This window comes from Urocampus carinirostris, chromosome 9 (genome assembly GCF_059441175.1).
Source record: "Urocampus carinirostris isolate Australia breed hairy pipefish chromosome 9, RoL_Ucar_1.0, whole genome shotgun sequence".
Taxonomy (NCBI): Eukaryota; Metazoa; Chordata; class Actinopteri; order Syngnathiformes; family Syngnathidae; genus Urocampus; species Urocampus carinirostris.
In genome coordinates, this window is record NC_142357.1 from 4,289,569 (window position 1) to 4,311,983 (window position 22,415).

A 22,415-nucleotide genomic window follows, 5' to 3' on the forward strand; every position below is an offset into this window, starting at 1 on the left:
ATTAAACCAACACCTGAAGTCCTTTTATATCATTTATTTGCTAGTTTGCCCCCGTGAGTGGTTTTTCTACCATGCGGCCACTGAGCTAAAAGAGTTTGACACCCCTGGTGTACATGCAAAATGTAGGTATAAATAACAATACATTTATCCCGTGCTGTATTGCGATTTACTTTTCACGGTTTCAATAAATCGCAGATTTTGATATTGCTTTGTGTTCTGCAGCAGACAACACATAGCAAAGGCTATCAAGGGGGCAGGTGCCCGAGGGCTGGTTGTGTGTGTGTGGCGGGTGCACGGCGACAGCTAAGATTTTAGCGGCTCGTTACATTGAAAAGGAATCCATCAATTAAATCAGACTTTGAGTAAGACAGAAGAATGCAAACAAATACTGATCACCTTCAGGGGCTTTGTGGATTGTTAGTTGGTCCAGAAAGAGATTGAGGCGTGTTCGTGAGAAGAAGCATTAGTTGGGATTTAGGTATGGCCTACTGTTGTAACTACTTAACAAGCCACCCCTGCAGAACTCGTATGTCACCAATATACAATTCCAGGTCTATGAAACGGATGACCTTTAACTACAACTTGTTGAAAAATAACACCTTCCTAACGTTTGTATTTTAATCTTCCCATCACCTGGATCCCCGATGACTTTAAATTTGTTGAGCATTGTAGATTTATAAATATTTAATGGAATTTCCTGTATTTTTTCACTGTTAATATGTTTATGTAAAAATGTTTATTCTTTTTTCTCCTTTTTTTTCTTTTGTTACTTTTTTCTTTTTTCCCTTTTTTCCATAACATTTATTAAATGCATTTTCTAGTGTTTACTGCTGATTGCTGTTTTATGATATTGTTTACTGTTTATATTTGTTGTACTTCAAGTGTAGGATAAACCTGTTGTTGATGAGGTGCAATAGATATCACAATGTTCTTTATCACAACTACCTTTTCTTCTCTAGTCAACTGACTCAAATACTGCTCAGAAAATGTTAGAATCTTTGACATACAAAACCCTCAATTAACGTAACGGAGAAAAGTAATTACCCTGGTAACTAGTTACTTTCACTGTAGACTAATTCAATTACTTTCTGGGAAAAACTAGTGACTAACCATAACTATTACTATTTTAAAGTAACTGATACTTAATAAATTCATACTATACATTTTTCTACTTTGTGGGTTTTGACTATGGTGCGATGTTTCTGGAATGTAAAACTGGCAGAAAACAAAGGATACTGCATGGTTTTAAATGTGCTTTAGGTATTTTTATGACAAAAGATAAGAAATAAATCCAAAAAAGCAGTATTAGATAACATAACCGCCAAGAATTTCACACTTCTACTGTGTCTTCAATTTGTTTTCCTTGTGTTTTGCTTTTGATTGTGTTCTCAGAGTCTACATTTGCATTCAATGGAACAGTGCGCATAACGAGAATAGCGGTAACTTTGGGTCTACTTTAAAAAGGAACAACACTTTGCTTGTTTTGGCAGAGTTAAATTGAGGTTTTAGTTGGCCATGCCCTCAGGGAGGAAGAAACTAACACAGCAGGGCATGCTCAGTATGCAGCTCATGTGTGCAAATACTTAAGCCTGCTCTCTAATCCTTCGCCTTTCAATTGGTGGAGAATTCTTTAGCTGATCGACAAGCAGATGATCGCTTATTCTATTTTTGCAAATTGTTTTGCCGATACTCTTTCTGATAATTTATCTGATGGTGACGTTCCACCACTCTTGGTATTGAACATACAACATCCCACCTACCCTTAGAACAGCTGAGGTTTTTTAGTTTGAACAATTTTATGTACACTTTTAACAGCAAATAAACAATGTGAGGTTTGAACAATTTTTCGCGACACTTTTAACAGCAATTAAACATATTGCCCACGGACCTGTTCTGTAATAAATACATAGATAGATAGATAGATAGATAGATAGATAGATAGATAGATAGATAGATAGATAGATAGATAGATAGATAGATAGATAGATAGATAGATAGATAGATACTTTATTCATCCCCGAAGGGAAATTCACATTTCCAGCAGCATCCCTGAGCTGAGAACAATACAATAATAAAGCAAAAAGAATACAATATACAAATACCCAGTGTGACGTGCAAATGCCCACTGTAGCGTGTTATATAGAATAACTAAATAGTGCTACACAGAATACATATTGCAATAAGATTCGGTAATATGCAATGTAGGTGGTGTGGTTTACTGTGGCCTTTTACTCTGCCGGGTAGAGTTAAAGAGCCTCATGGCATGAGGAAGAAAAGATCTCTTCAGTCTGTCCGTAGTACAAGACAGTGACAGCAGTCTGTGGCTGAAACTGCTCTTCTGTCTGGAGATAATGCTGTGTAGTGGATGCGATGGATTGTCCATGATTGACTGCAGCTTTTCCAGTGCCCGTCTCTCAGCTACTGTTGTTAGGCTAAGAGCCAAGAAGTGTTCCGCTGGTTCGAGAGCGTTCTCCATCCAGGCATCGGTGCTGTGGAATGCTCTTCCCCCTGAGATCCAATCTGCAACCTCAGTGGAAATGTTTAAATCTAAGCTTAAAACACACTTCGACTCTATGGCATATGAATAACCCATACTTTTTGTGGACAATATCTCTGTATTATTTGTGATTGCAACATCCTTTGCTCTCTGGTAATCCTGAAAGGGGGATGCCACATGTACGGTCCCTTCTCAAGGTTTCTTCATTTTCCTCATATTGAGGTTTTTGAGTTTTTCCTTGCCCTCATGTTGGTTCCAGATCAGGAGATGATGTAATAATAGTCTGAAAAATAGTCTGAAAAATATACTCTTTGTGATTAAGGGCTATATTAAAAAAATGACTTGACTTGACATTGTTAATGACTAGTGAATTGATTTTTTTTTAGTTGTTGACTCACTATTTAACCCAGGGGTCTCCAACATGGTGCCTGTGGGCATTAGGGTGCTCTCTGAAAATAGCTCACCAGTTTTTGGACATTGTGATTTTTATCAGTTGTTGATTGAGTCTTTTTGAATGAATGAATGAATGAATGAAAACTTTATTTCGAACATTAAAATAAAAACAGGACAAAAACAAGTCGACAACAACAAAATAATGTCACATAACATGTTTGAAAAGGGGTAGTCAGAAGCAGATGCTTATTTTCCCTACCCTTTTATCTTCCCTATTGAATACATTTTACAAATCATCTTCTCCTCTTGTGTCTAAAATGACAAAAACTCATGGATATACTTATTACATAGGTCAGATATCAATAATTATACTAATTACAGTAATCACATATTTTATACACTAATCTTCGTGATACCCATCCCTAAACGTCATAACTAGTTACCAAATATCACTGTGGCACCAATGATAATAACAACAATAAAAATAAACATAATATTTATAAAACCAGTTATGATATAATAATAGCAACAATAACAACAAGTTAACCATAGTTTTAAACGCAGTATTTCCAATGTCACTCATATCCAATTTTCTTCATCCCTATATTTCGCTAGGGACTTTTTCAACCTACATCCAATAATTCATCTGGTAATAAGAGTGTGTTGCGATAGGGAAGTGGTTAGCACATTTGCCTGAAACCCGAAAGGTCCCCAAGTTTGAAACCCTGAGGAAACATATTGGCTTAGGAAGGTATGGGTGCCACCGGGCTGTACTTGCCCAAGACACTCCACAGGAATGGTGCCCCTACGATCCTAGTGGTTAAGGGATCCAACCAACCAACCAACCAATAGACATAGTTATACATTATAAGTTATTTCAGAAAAGCATAAAAAAAAACTCGGTTCCCTCTGCACTTATTAGCACTATATAATAGCTCTTGGCTTGAAAAAGGTTGGAGACCCCCGTCCTACAGTGAATGTTTAGATCATGCAACGGTGAACAAAATTGGACTTGCAGTGTTCCACTTGATGCAAATGACCAAGGCCACTAATATGGCACTGGACCAGGGGTGGCGAACACGTGGCTCTAGAGCCGCATGCGGCTCTTTGCCTTATCATATTTTCTATATACTGTGGCTCTTTGCCTTGTTTCATGTTTAGGTTTTTTTTGTGTGTATTGAGGGTGGCCACTATCCTTGAAATCAACACAAAAACAATACTTGTTGTATTGTAAGGAGGGGAGTGTGTTATGGGAAATAATATGTTTTTAATTGTGTGTGTTTGTGTGTGTCTGTCTGTCATGGCAGGTCATTGGGTGGTGTGGCTCTTTGACTCTCGCAGTTAAAAATGTCGGCTCTTTGTGTCAAACTTGTTCGCCACCCCTGCACTAGGTGGAACTATTCTTTGACCGACACTGCCCTTAACTGGCAGAGCTGGAGAATTACATTCAATAATGCATGGACTTTTTTTAACTGCACTGTTTCACAGAGCACACTGCGTTATTAGTTTACCAAATCAAGGGAAGTCAGTCTTGCATAGTGTTTCGGCCTTAAACATTTTAAAAACATTGAAACATTATAAGGCACAAAGAGGAACTCAACAAAATAAGATGATTAAAAAAATAGAGCCAAAAACATTTTTTACTTATGAAAGGTTATTCAAGCTTTCCGGAGTTCTGAGGTACAGCTTTGAGATCCTCACTGGTATTCTCTTTTCGATTATTTTACACTCTTCCCACAGGAGTGTACTGGAAGATTCTGATAGTTTAACCCGACTAGTTTAGGCTCGTACATACATACATACATACATACATACATACATACATACATACATACATACATACATACATACATACATACATACATACATACATACATACATACATACATACATACATACATACATACATACATACATACATACATACATACATACATACATACATACATACATACATACATACATACATACATACATACATACATACATACATACATACATACATACATACATACATACATACATACATACATACATCTCATCTCTCATCAGCTGCACCGCTTATCCTCAGTAGGGTTGCGGGGGTGGTGGGGCCCATCCCAGCAATCATCGGGCAGTGGGCAAGGGACACCCTGAACTGGTTGCCAGCCAATCGCAGGGCACACAGGGACAGACAACTCACTCGCTTATTCACACCTAGGGACAATTTGGACCGGCCAATTCACCTGAAATGCATGTTTTTGGAATGTGGGAGGAAACCAGAGTGCCCAGAGGAAACCCACGCAAGCACGGGGAGAACATACAAACTCCGCACAGGAAGTCTGGAGCTGGATTTGAACCCACGCAGGAGGTTCCCATGACTTGAACTGTGCCGCACATGCGCTAACCACTGCGCCGCTGTGCTGCCCCACATACATACATACATACATACATACATACATACATACATACATACATACATACATACATACATACATACATACATACATACATACATACATACATACATACATACATACATACATACATACATACATACATACATACATACATACATACATACATACATACATACATACATACATACATACATACATACATACATACATACATATATATATATATATATTTATATATATCCTTCCATCATATGCACCATTTACCCTGAGCTGGTTGCCAGTCGCAGGGCACATGGAGACAGACAACTCGCTCGCTCATTCACACCTAGGGACAATTTGAACTGGCCAATTAACCTGACATGCATGTTTATGAAATGTGGGAAGAAACCGGAGTGCCCAGAGGAAACCCATTTTCTCACTGTACCTGTGTGGGTTTCTGTCTCTTCTGATTTAATTAATTTCGGAGCTTCATTTCTATGTTATTATTGTTGGGCAGTAAGAATGTACCACCCAAAAAAGGTAGAATATTTGATAAGTTGATTCTGTTTTCAATATTGGACAATTGCAAAGGAGTTATTATAGGATGCAAATTCCTTATTTGAACTGTTATTGTTGACCACTGTTCATTTTTTTGACAATTACATTCTTGTCGCAAATGGCCAATCATGTTGCCGTTCTTTGATTGACACACCCCTTAGGGCTTATCTGTTTTTTAAAACCTTGAAGATTTAATAAAAAAGAGGGGTCTCAGAAGAGGGCTTTAGGATGGAATGAAATTCTCTTTCTGAATGCTTCTCTACCGTTCCAAAATGCATTGATGTCTTCAGTCCTTATTTTCAGTGTTTACTAAATTTAAACATAACTATGTTGAATTAAAAAGTCGTGAAAACATAAAGTTAACATATATACTGAATGTCTTCCCTATGATTAAAATTTAAAACCCGTCTGTACTTTTCTACTCAACTGACTTGAATATTGCTCAGAAAATTTTACTACAACTACCCAAGCCTCCCCATGTGGAGTTTGGATGTTCTCCCCATGCATGCGTGAGTTTTCCCTGGGCACTCTGGTCTCCTCCCACATTCCAAAAACATGCATGTCAGGTTAATTGCCCCTAGACGTGAATGAGAACGCGAGTTGTCTCTCTTTGTGTGCCCTGCGAGTGGCTGGCAACCTGTTCAGGGTGGACCCTGCCCACTGCCCAAAGATGGCTGGGATAGGCTCCAACACCCCTGCGACCCCTACTGAGGATAAACGGTGCAGAAAACGGATGGAGAGAGATCATATATATATATATATATATATATATATATATATATATAATTACTATGTATAATTGCACAGAGAAGAAAACAAGTATTTGAACATCCTGCTATCTTGCCGTTTCTCCCACTTAGAAATCATGGAGGGGTCTGAAATTTTTGTCGTGTTTTTGTCGTGTTGGAAGACCTAGCCACGACCAATCTTAAATGCTCTGACTGAGGGGAGGAGGTTGTTCCCCAAAATCTCAGAATACACGGCCCCAGTCATCCTTTAATACAGTGCACTCGCCCTGTCCATGTGCAGAAAATAACCACCAAAGCATGATGCTACCATCCCCATTTTCAACAGTAGTAATGATTTTCTTCGGATTGTACTCTTTATTCTTCATCTAAACACGCTTAGTGGAGTAAGAACCAAAAAGTCCTATTCTGGTCTCATCTGACCACAAAAAAATTCCCATGACTCCTCTGTATCATCCAAATGGTCATATGCAAGCTTAAGATAGGCTTCGACATGTGCTGGTTTGAGCAGGGGAACCTTTCGTGGCATGCATGATTTGAAACAATGACGTCTCCAAACATGCAGTAAAGGATACACTAAGACTTAGTGTATTACCAACAGTAACCTTAGAAACTGTGGTCACAACCCTTTTTAGGTCATTGACCAACTCCTGTCGTGTAGTTGCCGGCCGATTCCTCACATTCCTTAGAATCATTGAGACCCCACAAGGTGATATCATGCATGGGGCTCCACTCCGCTTAAGATTGACAGTCATGTTTAGCTTCTTCCATTTTCTAATGATTGCGCCAACAGTGGAACTTTTTTCACAAAGCTGCTTGGCAATCGGTCCGTAGCCCTTTCCAGCCTTGGGGAGCTGTAAAAGTTTGACTCTGAAGCCTTTGGACAGCTCTTTGGTCTTCGCCATGTTACAAGTTAGTCGTACCCATTGTATAGAGTGGGCATGTGTCTTTATGCAGGTAACCACCTCAAACAGGTGCATCTGATTCAGGATGATACATGGAGTGCAGGTGGACTTCTAATGGGCAGACTAACAGATTTTTCAGGGTCAGAATTCTCCATGATACAAAGGTGTTCAAATACTTATTTGCTGCTGTATCGCACAAATAAATTGTTGACAAATCATGCATTGTGATTTCAGGATTTTTCTTTTTAGTTTATCTCTCACAGTGGACATGCACCTACAATGAAAATTTAAGACCCCACACTGATTTCTAAGTGGGAGAAATAGCAAAAGCGTAGGGTGTTCAAATACTTATTTTTTTTCACTGATATATATATATATATATATATATATATATGAAATATTAATGGTTAGATGATAGTCTATCTTGCAGTTACTGGTAACCAGAAAAACATTCTGAAATGAGTAGAAAATGGTGCCGTTCAATCATTTTGTGTTGCCGTGTTTTGTATTCTTCCTTGCATTGTGTAGCACGATGATAGTTATTTCGCTGACCACGGAAGGAAAAGAAAGATACTGAACAATGCTTTTTTTTGCAGATATTGGGAAACTTCCTGCGGCATACTGGGTCTCACTGAATTTTCTGCAGCACATCGGTTGAAAAACACTGATGAAGAGTGCAAATCAAATATTTTATTTTTTATTTGTGGCCAAAATTTAAACAGGGACACCACTTATTTAAGGCAAATGTAATGTGATTTGAGACCACTTGTTTTGCCTCGAATTACTGTGTCATAAAAAGTTTGAAATCTGGGTTGGGCAAATAGTATGCATTTTCCAAAACTCAATTTAGACAACTGTTATCTCATCAAGTATTCTGTTCTCAGGGTTTTGCCAATGAAATTGAGAATTCCACTATCCCACTCAACTGCCTTTGGCCCTTGGGTCTATTTTCTGAGACGGAATTTGAGATTTTGTAATCCAAACATGCAGTAAAGGAGTTTTTATTGTAAAATTATGTGTATTTCTTACAAATTAATAACAATGAGTATTTGTCTCCTTAAAGCAGGGGTCTCAAACTCAATTTACTTGGGGGGGTCACTGGAGTTAAGGTCTGGGTGAGGTTGGGTCAGAGCAGCTTTTCCAGAAAAAAAAACGGGTCTAATAAAGACATCCCACTGTTCTCGATATTTTGGAAAAAAGTATTTAAAAAAAAAAAAAAAAACATAACAGAACAAAACATATTAAGAATCTGAGAACATCGGTTTGTTGTAAATAAGACTAAAATCAAACATTAGAGTGGAAAACTCTAATGAAAAAACTAGGCTCAAAGGAAAAAAAGTCAGGTACGTCTTTTACGCTTTAGTTCAACGGCAGTGACAATCTCCTCCCACACTCCAGAAGGCCCTTGTTCCAAATTTCAATTTGTCAAATACTTAAAGACTGGATTGAAAAGAAAAAGATGTAAAGAATCAGTTATTTTTGTCACTGCCACGGGTCAGACCAGGAAGTGGCTAGCCAATCATTTTACGGGGCAGACATACATCAAAGTCAAATCATTGACGTGTGAATTTTGAGCCATGTCGAACTAATTAGCAAGAAGGCAACACCGACATCAAACTTCCGCAAGCCGTACAAACATTAATTTCATATTAAGGCAGGGGCCACAAATGATAGTCTAGCCGGACAAGAGTTTGAAACCTCTGCCCTAAAACACAAACTCATGGCCCACTGACCAAATCTGGCCCTCCACATTGTTGTATATGGTATGGGAGAATATGCTGAGTTGCACAAGACGAAAAAAATAGATGCATCACATCAAACAATGACATGCAGTTTGAAATATATCCACCGGATGTCGCCAAAGCCATGCGCCACTCACACAAAATCCTCTGTAGCTGGATTTGTTGCTACCATTAATCAACCAGAGAACACTGAGGAAGCCTATCCTGGTATTATTTTACTTAAAACAATAGTCGCAGAGGTGGTGGTAAGGCAATGCAAAAATACATAATAAAAATGGTACGCGGATGTCTTTGCAAAGGTTTAAATACGTTTTAGCTTCTTTCTATAATAGATATAAAATCTAACGGTAAAGTTTGCATATTCAGGGAAACATTTTTAAAAAAGCAGACTTTAAAACATACTACCGATCATTTTAATTGGTATATGTGTACTATTTTTGTCACTTCTTAATCTGCATGGATTTCTGAGTTAAATGTGCAGTCATGGAAATGAATCAAATTGCTGTTTTGACACGACAAGCAATTACATCTTTTTGAAGGGAACAAAGTATTGGGGTATAAAATCATTGTAGAATGGAATCTTACACCCCTGAATCCTGATTTATTGTATGCCTCTGAAAAGACCCCCAGCTCTCCAGCAAAAGGCATACTTTTTACACAAATTATTCACTAGTGACAATGGTTTTCTACCATGTGGCCCCTTCTCTAAAGACTTTGAATTTGCAATCAAAATATAGCCCCAAAAAGTATACAAAGTACAACAATACTAGGTAATGTTTGAGTGTTACCTCTGTCACTATTACACAAAAATAATTTATTGATAGTCACCTTTTGAATTACATTATTCATATTCACAATTTAAGACATCGTATTTTGCAGAGTTTCAAAATCAGGTAAACACCATTTTCAATGAGACAATGTTGTTTTGCTATGTCGTGAAAAAGGCACACAAGTTAAAACATATTAGAGTCCTTTTCATTATACAAACAAGTGCTATTTTTTTTTGCAACAGTAATTTGCACGCTGGCTCAGATAAACTAATCCAGACAAAGGAAATGAAGAACATAAAGTGCCACAGGGTTTTTTGTTTTGTTTTTCTGTGCGAAACCATGAGAATCCGGTCAGGATGAAATGTTATCTCCAGCACCGGCTTTCCGAGCACACTCAGGTCTGATCCGGTACCGGTTGGTTTTCGGGACAGAGATTGATGCTACTTGAGGTCAAATCCGTCCCGTTGAATGGTTTTGGGCATGTCTGTACAGTATCCAAAGATGTGCAGGAGTCTGACATGTGTTCTCGGGCCGTGTCAAAAGATTCAGTGAAAACACTTTCAGTATAAGACTGACCTTCGATCAAAGCGGAAAGGTCAAAGAACTGATTGTCGGAAAGAGGAACCTGGTCACCACCTCTGTTTTCAAGCGTTTTTCTGTGGGGGTCTACTTGTATTGGACAAGTTCTTGGTAACTGTTCATTGTCACGGTGTCCAGTTTCCTTCTTAAGAGTGGAGTTTTCGGTCCCAGACAGAACTCTCTTTAGACTATGGGCGCGGCTTCTGTAAAGCTGGCATAGCTGAGCGTCAGGCATGTGGTAGCTGTGGAGCTCTGCTAACTTCATATAAACGACGTAAAGGCCCTCAGGGTTAGTCCGATCCTCGAGGGCAGCTGCCAGAGCCAGGTGGAAATAACCTAATGCATCAAAGGAATCCTAGAAAAAATGCACAAAAGCGGAATATCTTACTGTACATTCTGTTTACTTACAGTTCTGAAATATCCAGCTACACGAGGCATGCCTACTATACAATCCACGGGCCGGATCCAGCCTGTTGGATGATTTAACACGGCATAACATACATTTCTAAGTGTGTGAATAAAAGAGAATATCTAGGTCAGGGGTCAGGAACATATGGCTCGCTGGCCATACAGTATATGCCTCTTTTCTTGAGTACATATCGCTTGGAAATAAATTTACTCAGGCAAAATTAATCTGTGTCTTCCGAGTTAGGCACGTGCAAGGCCAATGTAACCCTGTTAGTGAGAATGATTTGGTCCCGTATATAAAGGGCACATATTTCACTACAGTTTACAGTCAATGTGTCAAAAACAAAGACCCCGTTTTGGCTATCCGTCACCAAGGAATCCCTTATATGGAAGCTAATTAAATAATGTATGTTCACTGTTGAGACACTTCATGATAAAACCCCACAGAATAAACTGTAAACACCCAAAAACTCTAGTCAAGAACACAGAGCAATTTGATTTGGTGAGCAATAGGATTGGACGAATTGTATTGGGAGAGCGGTAGGGTGGGCAAATCTGTGCACACACTGCACACTTCCTTCTCTCTCTCAAACACTGTGTAGCCGGAAACTTTTCATTTGCAGTATTTTGTGACGTTTTAATGAAAGTACTTTTTGCAGTTTGTTCTGAAACCATTATTGACGGAAAAAATATTAAGCTATCAAAAACTATTTTTTACATTTATGCAAACCTATTTCTCTCTTTAACCAGTAGAGGGAAGTGTTGCGTTTGTTTTGTGTGGTAAATTTGATCAAGTGAAAATCCGCATTCACCCAACTGATAAAATACAAACACATTCAATGCCAAACATGATTTTTTTTCCCCAATTGTTTTTTTTCTCAATTATTAAAATATTAATAACTCAATTTATATAAGGGGCTGTTCTGTTGACTGCAAATATAAAATAGAAAGGTGGCGCCCTGGAGACAAGAAGTCCCTTTTCTGGATAAATCAAAGCCGTTAACTAGAGACACGAGATTCTTCTGGAGATGAGCAATAGGTTTTACTAGTTGTTTTTTTTACTTCCCTTCAGGCGGGAAACAAATTTGACTTTATGTCAATGGCACTGAATGAGTTAAAGAGAGTAAAGTGTAATCATTTTATAAATCAGTGAATATTGTTGGTTTTATGTAAAAGACAAAGCAGTTGGAATATAATTTTGAGGGGAATAGTCGAGTTTTTATAATCACCAGAAAGTAAATTTAGAGTTATACGTTTTTCACGTTTGAGGGACGACTTGCATGTAAATATTTAAATGTGTGTCTCAACGACTACTTTGTTTCTGCATGCGAGACTTAGTTCAGGTCTTTAACGTGATTTCTGGAATAGAGAAGGAAAACAAAGTGACACAATTATTCATTATTATTCATACAAAAAAAAAATTTTTTAGCAATGCAAACATTTATCTTATTCATATCATCAATACTTCTTCTGTTCTTAATAATTAATGTGTATTGCTTCAATGTCATTATTTGCTCGTAAAGTCACCATATTATTATTTTGCTTAGTCCAAAGTAGCAAAAGAGTAAAACTCAGACAGGATATTTACATTGGTAACTTTTTGCCTTTACACCCTACTTTCATTTTTGGTGCCTTATAGAAGCATATATAATTTACTTTAAATCATTAACAAGTTCAAACTACATACCTTAAACTGGGATTATTATTCTTTTATATAACGCAGCAAAAAACTGTATTGATGAGTTTCATAATAATGTGTTCGATGTTCATCAGTGCTCTTTTCAAGTACACACATCATCACACACAAAAATCCCATTTATATGCCTTCAAGTTGATGATTAACAACATTATCGCTGAAAAGTAACTGCAAACATTTTGGAGCAGTATATTTTCCTTTTATATGGAAAATAGAAATATGAGTTTTGAATAACAGTGCGACTGGCACTTACAATGTTAATATTCTAGATAGATAGATACTTTATTCATCCCCGTAGGGAAATTCTATGAGCGCTTGCCCCTTTGCATTTGCTCGCTTGTTCACCTTATACCTTGAGCTTGTGTAGAGTGAGATTTCCAAGCCTGCAGTAGACCTGAGTGTAGTAGCGAGCCTCCATGGGGTGCTGCATAACAGGTGGGCAGTGGGAAAGCGACTTGAGATAGTAGTTCTCGGCCATCTCGTAACGATGGAGATTATAGTAAATCGTTGCCAGGCGGTGGAAGGCTGTCCTCTTGTTTATTTGTGAACCTATAGAAACATTCACGGTGTTTGAATTGTTAACAGTTGAGTTTTTTCAATCTTGGGGGTATTGCATGAAACCAAGGGATATGTTAATCATATTGGCTGAATTTAGCCTCAAATTGGTTGCATGAAAGCAGGTTAAATTGGGCCCGAATGCTATGGTGATATACAGCTTGCCTGTTCCTGACTAGGCTAGCAACCAGGCTAAGATTAACCCCAAAGATACATCTAGCACTTGTACTGTCTATATAAATACAACAGTCATTTAATAGCCTTTTATGTGGTCAAGTTATTGCCATCAGGCCAAGTGTTTAATTGCCACTGCCCATTAAGAATGCTTGTCAAATTGCCATCAGAGCATTGATGCACAGCTGTTTTTGAGATTATGATAAGTGACCCAAAACTAGCAAAGAGGGTATCAACTAAGTCTTTGACAAGGGTAATATAGTATAAAGTATGTGTGTATGTAATACATATTAAATATACTGTATCCAACTCCCATTCAGCTGTCCCCTCGTTAAAGAGAGACAGGTTTGTTCTTTATCAAGGATCAATTATAACAAAAATTGTTAAATGGATAACAATAAAAATAGAACTGTCTTTATTCTCATTGACAAAGGAGTGAACATTGTTTAATTGTTAATCTTCAAAATATTCATACATTTGAAAAAAAGTTGTATTATTGTCATATTCCAGATATTCCTTATAAAAATGTTTATGACAAGATGCTATCATGGAAAAGGGCATGTACTGGTAGGTCATGCATCTACATGCAGATTTATTGAACCGTTGCGCATAGCTCAGTAGCCTAGATGGTAAGGCGCCCGCTTTGAGACTGGGAGGTCGGTGGTTCGCGCCCCGGCCGAGTCATTCCTAAGACTTAAAAAGTGGTCGGCGGCGCCCTCTGTTGGCTGCGGCTGCATCGGCTCGCTACAACGGGTCAGGTGCAATCAACATTTCGTTCTGTGTACATTGTTACACAGAATGACAATACAAGGAAATTATTATTATTATTATTATTATTAATATTATAAGTGCCATGCTTTCTTTATGCTTGTGCAACTTTTTTTCTTATAATTTCCTTTACATCTTCATAAACTCCATAAGGATCTGTACACAAAACTTTTCCTTTTTTGATTCCGAGGGTCTATTTGAAGATGGCGTGAGCGTACTTTTATAAAACGTGCCAATCTGACTAAATCAAACTGCTCTCATTTAGTTAGCCTGGATTTTTTGTATTATAACTTCGTGCAATAACACCCCCACCCTCCGCCTTGCTCTTACCCGTTTGGTCAGCAATATCAACAGCTAGTGTCGCATATTGCAGTGCCTCTTCCTGCTCCCCCTGATCCATTAAAAGCTCTGTGAGTTTACTCAGCAAGCGAAACTCTGAATGGGTGTCCCCGATACTTCGAGAGAAGGGCAACCCTCCGTCCTGTCACAAAAATTTGAAAAATGCATCAGACATTTAAATTCCCTGAGCAGCTTTGCCGAATTGTGTTTGCTTATTACTCTGTAGAAAGGTAGGGAGGCCATCCTGTTTCTGTGTCCTTTGAAGTAAACATCACCGGCTTCTTCATAGATGCTCATTGAAAAATGTGGGTCGTTCATTCTCAGTGCAGTCTTGACAGCAGCCTGTCAAATCCATTTTGGGCTTCTATTATTTAATAAAATAGATCAAGTGCATACTTTTGATGATACTTTATGATTAGACTATACAGACAACATAGAATAGAAGTCAGCTGATGCCATAGATACTCAAACTGACAGAAATTCTTGTATTAGGTGAAAATGTATCAGTTATGTTAAAAAAATACTGATATGTTTACTCTGCTTTTAATACTGGATACTTGCAAAGAAGATTTTATAGGATGCCACTTGGTTATTTTGACGATAATACCTCACTATTATTAGTTGTTTTGACTAGACTTCTTGTGATTAAGCATGACGTGACTTGTGGACATAATTTTCACTATTGGCCAATCGTTTTGCCAGTTTTTGATTTCACACCCTTTAGGGCAGATCTGGTTTTGTAACCTAGGGCAGTGATTTTCAACCACTGTGCCGCGACACACTAGTGTGCCGTGAGAGATCGTCAGGTGTGCCATGAGAAATTATCCAATGTCACTTTTTAAAATTTTATAAAACATTTATGAATCATTTTCTGCAATCATTGTCATTGTCAAGTGTCTGTGCTGTAAAAACTGGGGGGATTATAAATTAGATTGTAATTAAACATACTGTTCAGTGTCAATTTATAACATTTTGGTCAGTGGTGTGCCGCAAAATTTTTCCAATGTAAATAACATGCCCTTGCTCAAAAAAAAGGTTGAAAAACACTGACCTAGGGGGTTTAATCAAACGAAAGGGCTCTGGTGAGGGCTTTTAGAACAAATTCGAAGTTGTTAAGATAATGGCCTGTTCTATTTGCCAGTTTAAAATTGATTGATGTCTTTTTTCCTCGTTTCAGGTGTCTATTTAACTATAAACGTAAAACTCTTGGGAAAAGGTTTTGAAGATACTCAAGGAACCTATTGGCACAATTTCACATGCTATTGTGGTAATCCAGTGGTGGATCACATATTTTGATAGTCGTTGCGTAAAATAGTTTCTATAGTGAAAAAAATAAATAAATAAACCAAATTTTATTCAAATAGCAGTCTACATGTTCAGGTAATAAAAGCAAGCAAGCCCATTTGGGGAGGTTCTTTGGCAGCACCCCAAAAAAAAAAAGGATCCAAGTACCAAAAAATCTGATCAAGGTGGAAAAAATGTTAATTCAGTGTTTGATGAACAATTAATCAAACCTAAAAATATTATTTACAATTGTATGTTTGGTGCAAAACCAATTAGATAATCATGGTCTTTTTGAAATGTATTTTTGGAGTATGAGTTGGGGAGATAAGTTATTGATTTATTCCATGACAAGGGCCTGTAATTTATTTTATAAACAAGTTTATTTTGTTGATTTTTAAGTTGGTTGAATTTCCCTCTAAAACAATCAGTGCAGATCTTGGTTTGTTAGTAGCATATATGTGGTACTGTATACCTCTAAAACTCACAACTAAGTCATTTGTCACCTGGCTTCATTTTTGCTGCAATAAATCACTGTATATATTAGACAGAAAAAACTTATGACGGTCCCAAAAATCTTATCATAGAGGATGTCATGCAATCATACATTAAGTCAGAGAACTCCTCACCTGCAGGTACATGTCGGACAGTTCATCTTCCCGGATGAGGTAATAGATTCTTCCCACCTGCAACCAGGTTTCTGACTCTTCTTCTCTCTTTCCCAAATCAATGGAAATCCTGAGGCTTTGCTTGGTGTAATCCAAAGATTTACGAGATGATCTGAGCAACACATTAGAAATTTGGTTTAATGTATTTTGAATTAGAAAACAAAACACAATGTGTGAGGCTGAAAGAAATTTAAAACACACCTTTCAGTATTGAGTGAGAGGTAAAGGCTGCTTAAAATTTCAAGGTACTCCCCTTCAAGCCTCTTATCTTGCAGCTCTCTGGCTACTGACACACAGTGTTCATAATATACGATGCTTTGACCATAAAGCATCAGCTCAGAGTAATATCGACTCAGCACTTTGGCAACCACTAATTGACCTATACAATAAACAGAACCTCTTATATATTGCTACACATTTAACAATACATATTTTCTTTTATAATTTTACCACAAACATTAATACATAAACATTTTGTTTCTGTCTTACTGTGCAAGTTCCGGGCATTCAGTGCAATGAGAAGTCCCATCTCGTAACAGGCCCTGATGTGATGACTTTTGCCCCTTTCTTTGTAGCTGTTACCCAGCCAAATTAAGGTCTGAACATGCTCTTCATCAGTGGGACTCTCCCAGAGTTCCTGAAAAATGTTCAGGGATCTGGAATAACAAGAGGGTGGTTTGAAAGCCGATTTTCTGGAGGGTACTTTAGCCAGAGGTGGAAGTGGCGAGCAACAATGCAGCAGAAGCCTCAGAGAATGGATTGGTTGTAGTTGTGGGGGGATATCCTCACCCTTTTCTAAGGTTCTCGTATGCTAGCCTCTTCCACTCCAACAGCACCAAACAAAATTTTGGAGAATAAGCATGGATGAAATATTACACTGCTAGACCTGTCTTTCACCTATTTCGGTTTCCTGACTACATGAGTCTTATTGAGTTGAAAATATGCAGTAATGGCCATAGATCTATAAAGATATATATTAAAGACAACAAGTGCATGCAATAATGCACGCACTGGAACAGAAAAAAATGCAATGAGAAAATAAACATGAATCAGAAACAATGAGGTCCTTGAGGAAATGGACAAGACAATAGTAGTTAAGACTAATGATAAAACAAATAAATATACAACTACAACCTATGCTTACGGCTACATTGTTACATGAGGGGCTTTCATCGTTAACCCAGTGGTGTCTAAACAATGTGGCACAGCTTCCAGGATTTTGTGGCCATCAAAGCATTACTATTCATTGGGCAAAATGCTCTGACATTGAACAAGATTTGATTAGATAACAGTACTAAATTTCTTAAAACACCACTTGACAACTTTTTCAGTGGTTTTGGCAGCACCATGTGGACAACGGGTATGTGTTGCATGGTCCCCTGACACGTTTTCCAACAGGAACCTCAGATTGACTTGGGGAAAATGACGTATGCTGTATAGCTAATTGCACGTTTCTATATTTTGAAAATAACAAAGACAGTATTAAAAATACTTTTAGGTCATTTTTTCCCCATCAGCAGAGGTATAAAAATGAACTAAAGGTTGAAAAGTTTTTAAATGCTGCTTTAATTTCCTTTTTAAATTCTTAATTGAATTTCTGCAAAACTTAAATCAATTAAATAGCATTTATCGTTGTATCACAGTGGCCATTATTTTTAGAGAAAAAAAATCTACAAATAATTCCAGATAGTAGTCTTTACACTCATCTAGCTTCAGCTTTTTCTGTAAATTAATGTGAAATAAAATTGCTGTTAAGTTTTAGTAGTTTCAGAGTGTTGACCTTTACACACCTTGTCAAATAAAAAAAAAAAAAAAGATAATCGAGTCTGAAGCTGTTCACAAAGTGGTTTTCAAAAAATACCTTAACAGCAATGTGTCCTTGCTTGATTGACTGATTATAGTTTGCTTAAATATTTTTTTTAATGTCAAATAGTCAATTATGTTGAATTATTTTTTTGTCATATATATATATATATATATATATATATATATATCACTTTTTTTTAAGTTTAATTTTTGGGTATTTGGCTATGTCCACATTTCAACTTTATCCAAAAGAATTTATTCACCCTTGTGTGTCTATAGCATTATGAAGTGGCCTAAATGTGTGAGAATTCTGACCCGAGTAAGAAATGTTCTGCCAATGTTGACGCTCCAGTGGCCAGTGCCAGGCAACCCAGGTTAGCAAGCACCAGGGCCTGATTCCTCTGGTTTCCACTTTCACGGGATATTACCAAGGCAGAGTGGAGTTGCCAGCCTGCCTCGGGTATACAGCCCTGCTGTCTCAGACACAAAGCCAGGAGATTGTGGATGACACCTCTTTGAGTCGAACTATCTGAACCCTGCAGGTGTTGAATTTGGACAGAAAATACAGAACTTTTAAACCAGCATGCATTAACAACTACAGAATTGACTTGAGTGTGGTTGGACCTGAAGTGAAACAAGCAGGGGTTCGAGGACACCCAGAGCCTTCTCAGCTTGGCCGGTTAAAACCAGTAGCCAGCCGTGAAGCACAGAAGACTCAAATCCTTCCTCTTCATTGATGAATCCTCCCATCTCCACTGCTCGTTGAGCACAGCTTACAGCCTTATCCAGGGCACCATACTGTTGGTAAAGAGAAGCCAAGCCAAGACATAGGTCCCTCTGCGGCTTTAAGTCCCCCTCTTTCTCAGCTACAGTCAGCGCCTGCAGCAGGTAAACCACAATCTGGGCAGGAAGCAATGAGGTTCCCTCCTTCCAGAATGGATTTAAACGAGCAGAATTCCTGAGAAATCGCTCTATTCTTTGGAAGGCGTCATGAAGTGAGTGGTCTTGTCTTGAGTCCAGGCTCAAGGAAGCCAGCACCAAGTGAGGCATGTATTTGCGATGATAGAGTGAACTCAAAAGCCAGTTGAGGTCCAGAGGCTCAATAGAAGGCCTGTCTTTGACTGCAAGAGTCAAGGAGAGGAACTGCAAGCGCTCAACAAAAGGCAGGGCATCATCAGGTTTCCTTAGAAGCATGAAGAGGCTGGAAATAAGATAACAAACGCGGGCTTCCAGATGTTTATCGCCAGTTACCATTGATCTTCTTAAAAGCAGTTTGAGGAGCTCCATTTCGTCTGAGGATGTGTATGTATGTTTGGGAATACAGAGAAGCACAGCGCTGGCCTTTTCCAATGTGAGGGGCAGCTTATCTGTCAAACGTTGCTTCAGATAGACGGCGGTGAGGTTGGTGAGGAGAGCGACCAACAGCGGTGTGTCATTGAAACTGTTCACACAAACACTCAGAGCTTCCTCATAGTATACACGAGCCTGAAGTAAAAGGGGAGAAATTGTTTCAGTGGTAAAACAAATAAAGAAAAATGTTAAATTTAGATTATACTGCATCAAATTACTATATCAAGGTCAGTAAATGCCTTTCAGTTTTACACTGAGTTAAATGTGCAAATCAGAATCACAACATTAAGCAGAAATCACATTATGATGTATTTTCATCTCACAATCTCGGCACCAATTACAATTACCAAATGCATACATGCCCACCTATTGACAAAAAAGCAGTGGATTTTATGACGGACTCCATCTTTATGTGTGAAACACAAACAGTCTCCGGAATTAAAAAAAAAATAAAACAATCTGCTTAAAACCGAAAGTGAAAAATCTAACACAATCGTTGGAGTTGTTCATTCACGCACAAAAACTTAATCTTGATTCAAAATAAAGCAGCCATAGACTAAAATCGGTCTCGAGGAAAGCCTTTCTTTGCTTAAATTTGAAAAAGCGGTATTTTTTTATAAGCGGTGGGCAATTTAATGGGCCAAAAAGCGGTAGTCTAAGGAATAAAGCGATCTCGTTGGCAGGTATGCAACTGTTAATTTAATACCAATATAACACTGTCAATTACAAATGCATTATCATATCTAAATTGGTACATCATTAGATTTAAACTAGGACCAAATAAAGTAGCTATAGTTTATGTGGAACTCGTGAGGAATGGTGTGTCCAACTATCACACACACATTTATTCAAAACATAAGTGGATTATATATTAATCATTAATCTCAAAGACCTGCGATAGCTTGAGCTTCCTGGCACAGAGTCTTCCAAGGAGGAAGCATGCTCGCCGATGGGCCCAATGCATGCCTATCCTCTTTGCACTCTCCCTTAAACTCTCAAGCTGACCTGAGAGTTCATTTTCATCCCTCCCATTAAATGTCACCCACAGGAAGGAACACTGCAGGTCATACAGGGGGAGAAGGTCTTCCTAAAAAAAATAAAAAATGTTCATGCGCACATACATTTTGTGATTAAGTCCACACACATTTCAGTTGACTTGAGTGTACATGGTTATAACCATGATAAAGACAGTAACTAAAAAATGCTTTAGCATGTAAATTGAAACTACTTAAGTGACTTGATTGCAACTTTGCTGACCTGGAATTGGTCACTGTTTAGCAGGATCATCATTGGATCACTAATTTCTGACTCTTCCCCCTCCCAAATGTTATCCTCCAAGAAGGGAGGAAGGTCCTCCTGGAATTCGCTGAGTTCTTTAAACGTGTCTTCCAAACTGAACGACAGGCGTTGTCCTTCTTGCATCAAAGGATTTTGAGACTGATAGAGTGACACACGAGGCGATGAATGTGATAAGGACGGTCTGGGGGAGGACTGGAAAGAGGGCGTGCCACCGCTCCTCTCAGACATGATGCTCTCACGCGTGCTCGCAGAGAGCTTGTGTTCTGAGAAAAAAGATTACTGTATTATGAGGAGGAAAACAAATGTGATAGAACCAGCAGTCCATTCATTTGTCTGCTGATTATCTGGTTTACCATGGGAACAAGGGCTAGAATGCTCAGCAGCCATTTGTTGGTCATAATCCAATCACAGAATGACAGTATTTTATTATAATGTGCACCGGATTATAAGAAAAAACCTTGAAAAAAATTGTCTTTTGTGACAAAGTTTTCATATGTAGGGAGCCCCAGGCCATAAGGCACATGAAATTGAAACTACTGTAAGGGTTGCACAAAAACAAAAACGTGCCATGTTTGCGCATTGATTAATCAATCAGGATATATCATTGATCACAATTGCATTCAATTAAATGACTGAATGCAACGGGAAGTGAACCTAGATCACATCGTGGAGTGGATCAGGTCCCATCCACTAGATTCCAATGATGCAGACAACACACCAAAAAGCATTAGGTCCCATCTAATCATTACTTTATTGTTAGTCATGGTGCCTAATTGTTGATGTTATTACTGGGCAAGGCCGCGGCAATATTGTCAAGACATTAAACTGGTTCGTGGTACAGCTGAATTGCAAAGTGTATGAAGCGCATGAGAGTCTGTATTAAATAACGAGAAGGTGTTTGTAGGGTTTAATTCGGTCATTCTGCACTGAATGAAGAGAACAGCATTATGGGAAGTAATTTGGTTGTCCTGAAAAATATAAATAAACTAGTGATCTAGCAGAAGGGAACCAGCCCACACAATTTGAATAAGACGTTAAGTGCAAAATTATCAGTGCCCTCACATGGACAATAAGTGTCAGGAACATGCCGAGGTGGTGCTTTGAAACAGACATCATTAGACAGAAACTAAATTGAACATTAAAACAATTTATAGTCATTGTTTTATTCACTAGTTAATAACTTTAAAATTCCCTCGTGATTGAAATGCATCTAATTGTGCTATCATACAATATAAAAGTCCATGGCAGTGTGGGTACTAATGACTTGCTAAAACGTATTAGCCTTTCTAAGGTCAAAGGTGAGCTGAAGACAATCCAAGAATAATTGGCAAAACACAACCGAGGATGAAAAAAAAATACAACGTAACAGTAATTAACTGTTTACCATGTTTTGGGCGATTCCTGATGTACATGAAGTCAGAATCATCAAGCCTGTCTGCAGACACACAGACTGACGGTTTAACTATGTTTGACACCAAAATAAAATCCTTATTAACAAGTGTT

At 38.1% G+C, this 22,415-nt stretch overlaps 2 protein-coding genes across 6 annotated transcripts in view; one reads left to right on the plus strand and one right to left on the minus strand.

The window, feature by feature from the left end:
• Window positions 1–22,415, plus strand: part of adrb2a (adrenoceptor beta 2, surface a) — a 92,876-nt gene that overhangs the window by 58,271 nt on the left and 12,190 nt on the right. The window lies entirely within an intron of this gene.
• Window positions 9,996–22,415, minus strand: part of sh3tc2 (SH3 domain and tetratricopeptide repeats 2) — a 28,569-nt gene continuing 16,149 nt past the window's right edge. For 4 of the 5 annotated variants that reach the window (XM_088344244.1, XM_088344242.1, XM_088344245.1 and 1 more), the window contains 12 exons: window positions 22,297–22,347; window positions 20,871–21,175; window positions 20,506–20,700; window positions 18,888–19,748; window positions 18,579–18,799; window positions 16,947–17,113; window positions 16,659–16,836; window positions 16,419–16,569; window positions 14,728–14,850; window positions 14,500–14,650; window positions 13,025–13,221; window positions 9,996–10,923 (listed from right to left, as the gene is read on the minus strand). In XM_088344244.1, the coding sequence (XP_088200370.1) occupies window positions 10,384–10,923; window positions 13,025–13,221; window positions 14,500–14,650; window positions 14,728–14,850; window positions 16,419–16,569; window positions 16,659–16,836; window positions 16,947–17,113; window positions 18,579–18,799; window positions 18,888–19,748; window positions 20,506–20,700; window positions 20,871–21,175; window positions 22,297–22,347 (3,140 nt within the window). In that variant the 3' untranslated portion in view covers window positions 9,996–10,383. Of the gene's footprint in view, window positions 10,924–13,017; window positions 13,222–14,499; window positions 14,651–14,727; window positions 14,851–16,418; window positions 16,570–16,658; window positions 16,837–16,946; window positions 17,114–18,578; window positions 18,800–18,887; window positions 19,749–20,505; window positions 20,701–20,870; window positions 21,176–22,296; window positions 22,348–22,415 lie in introns of all 5 variants that reach the window. The other variant, XM_088344246.1, reaches the window with a different exon arrangement.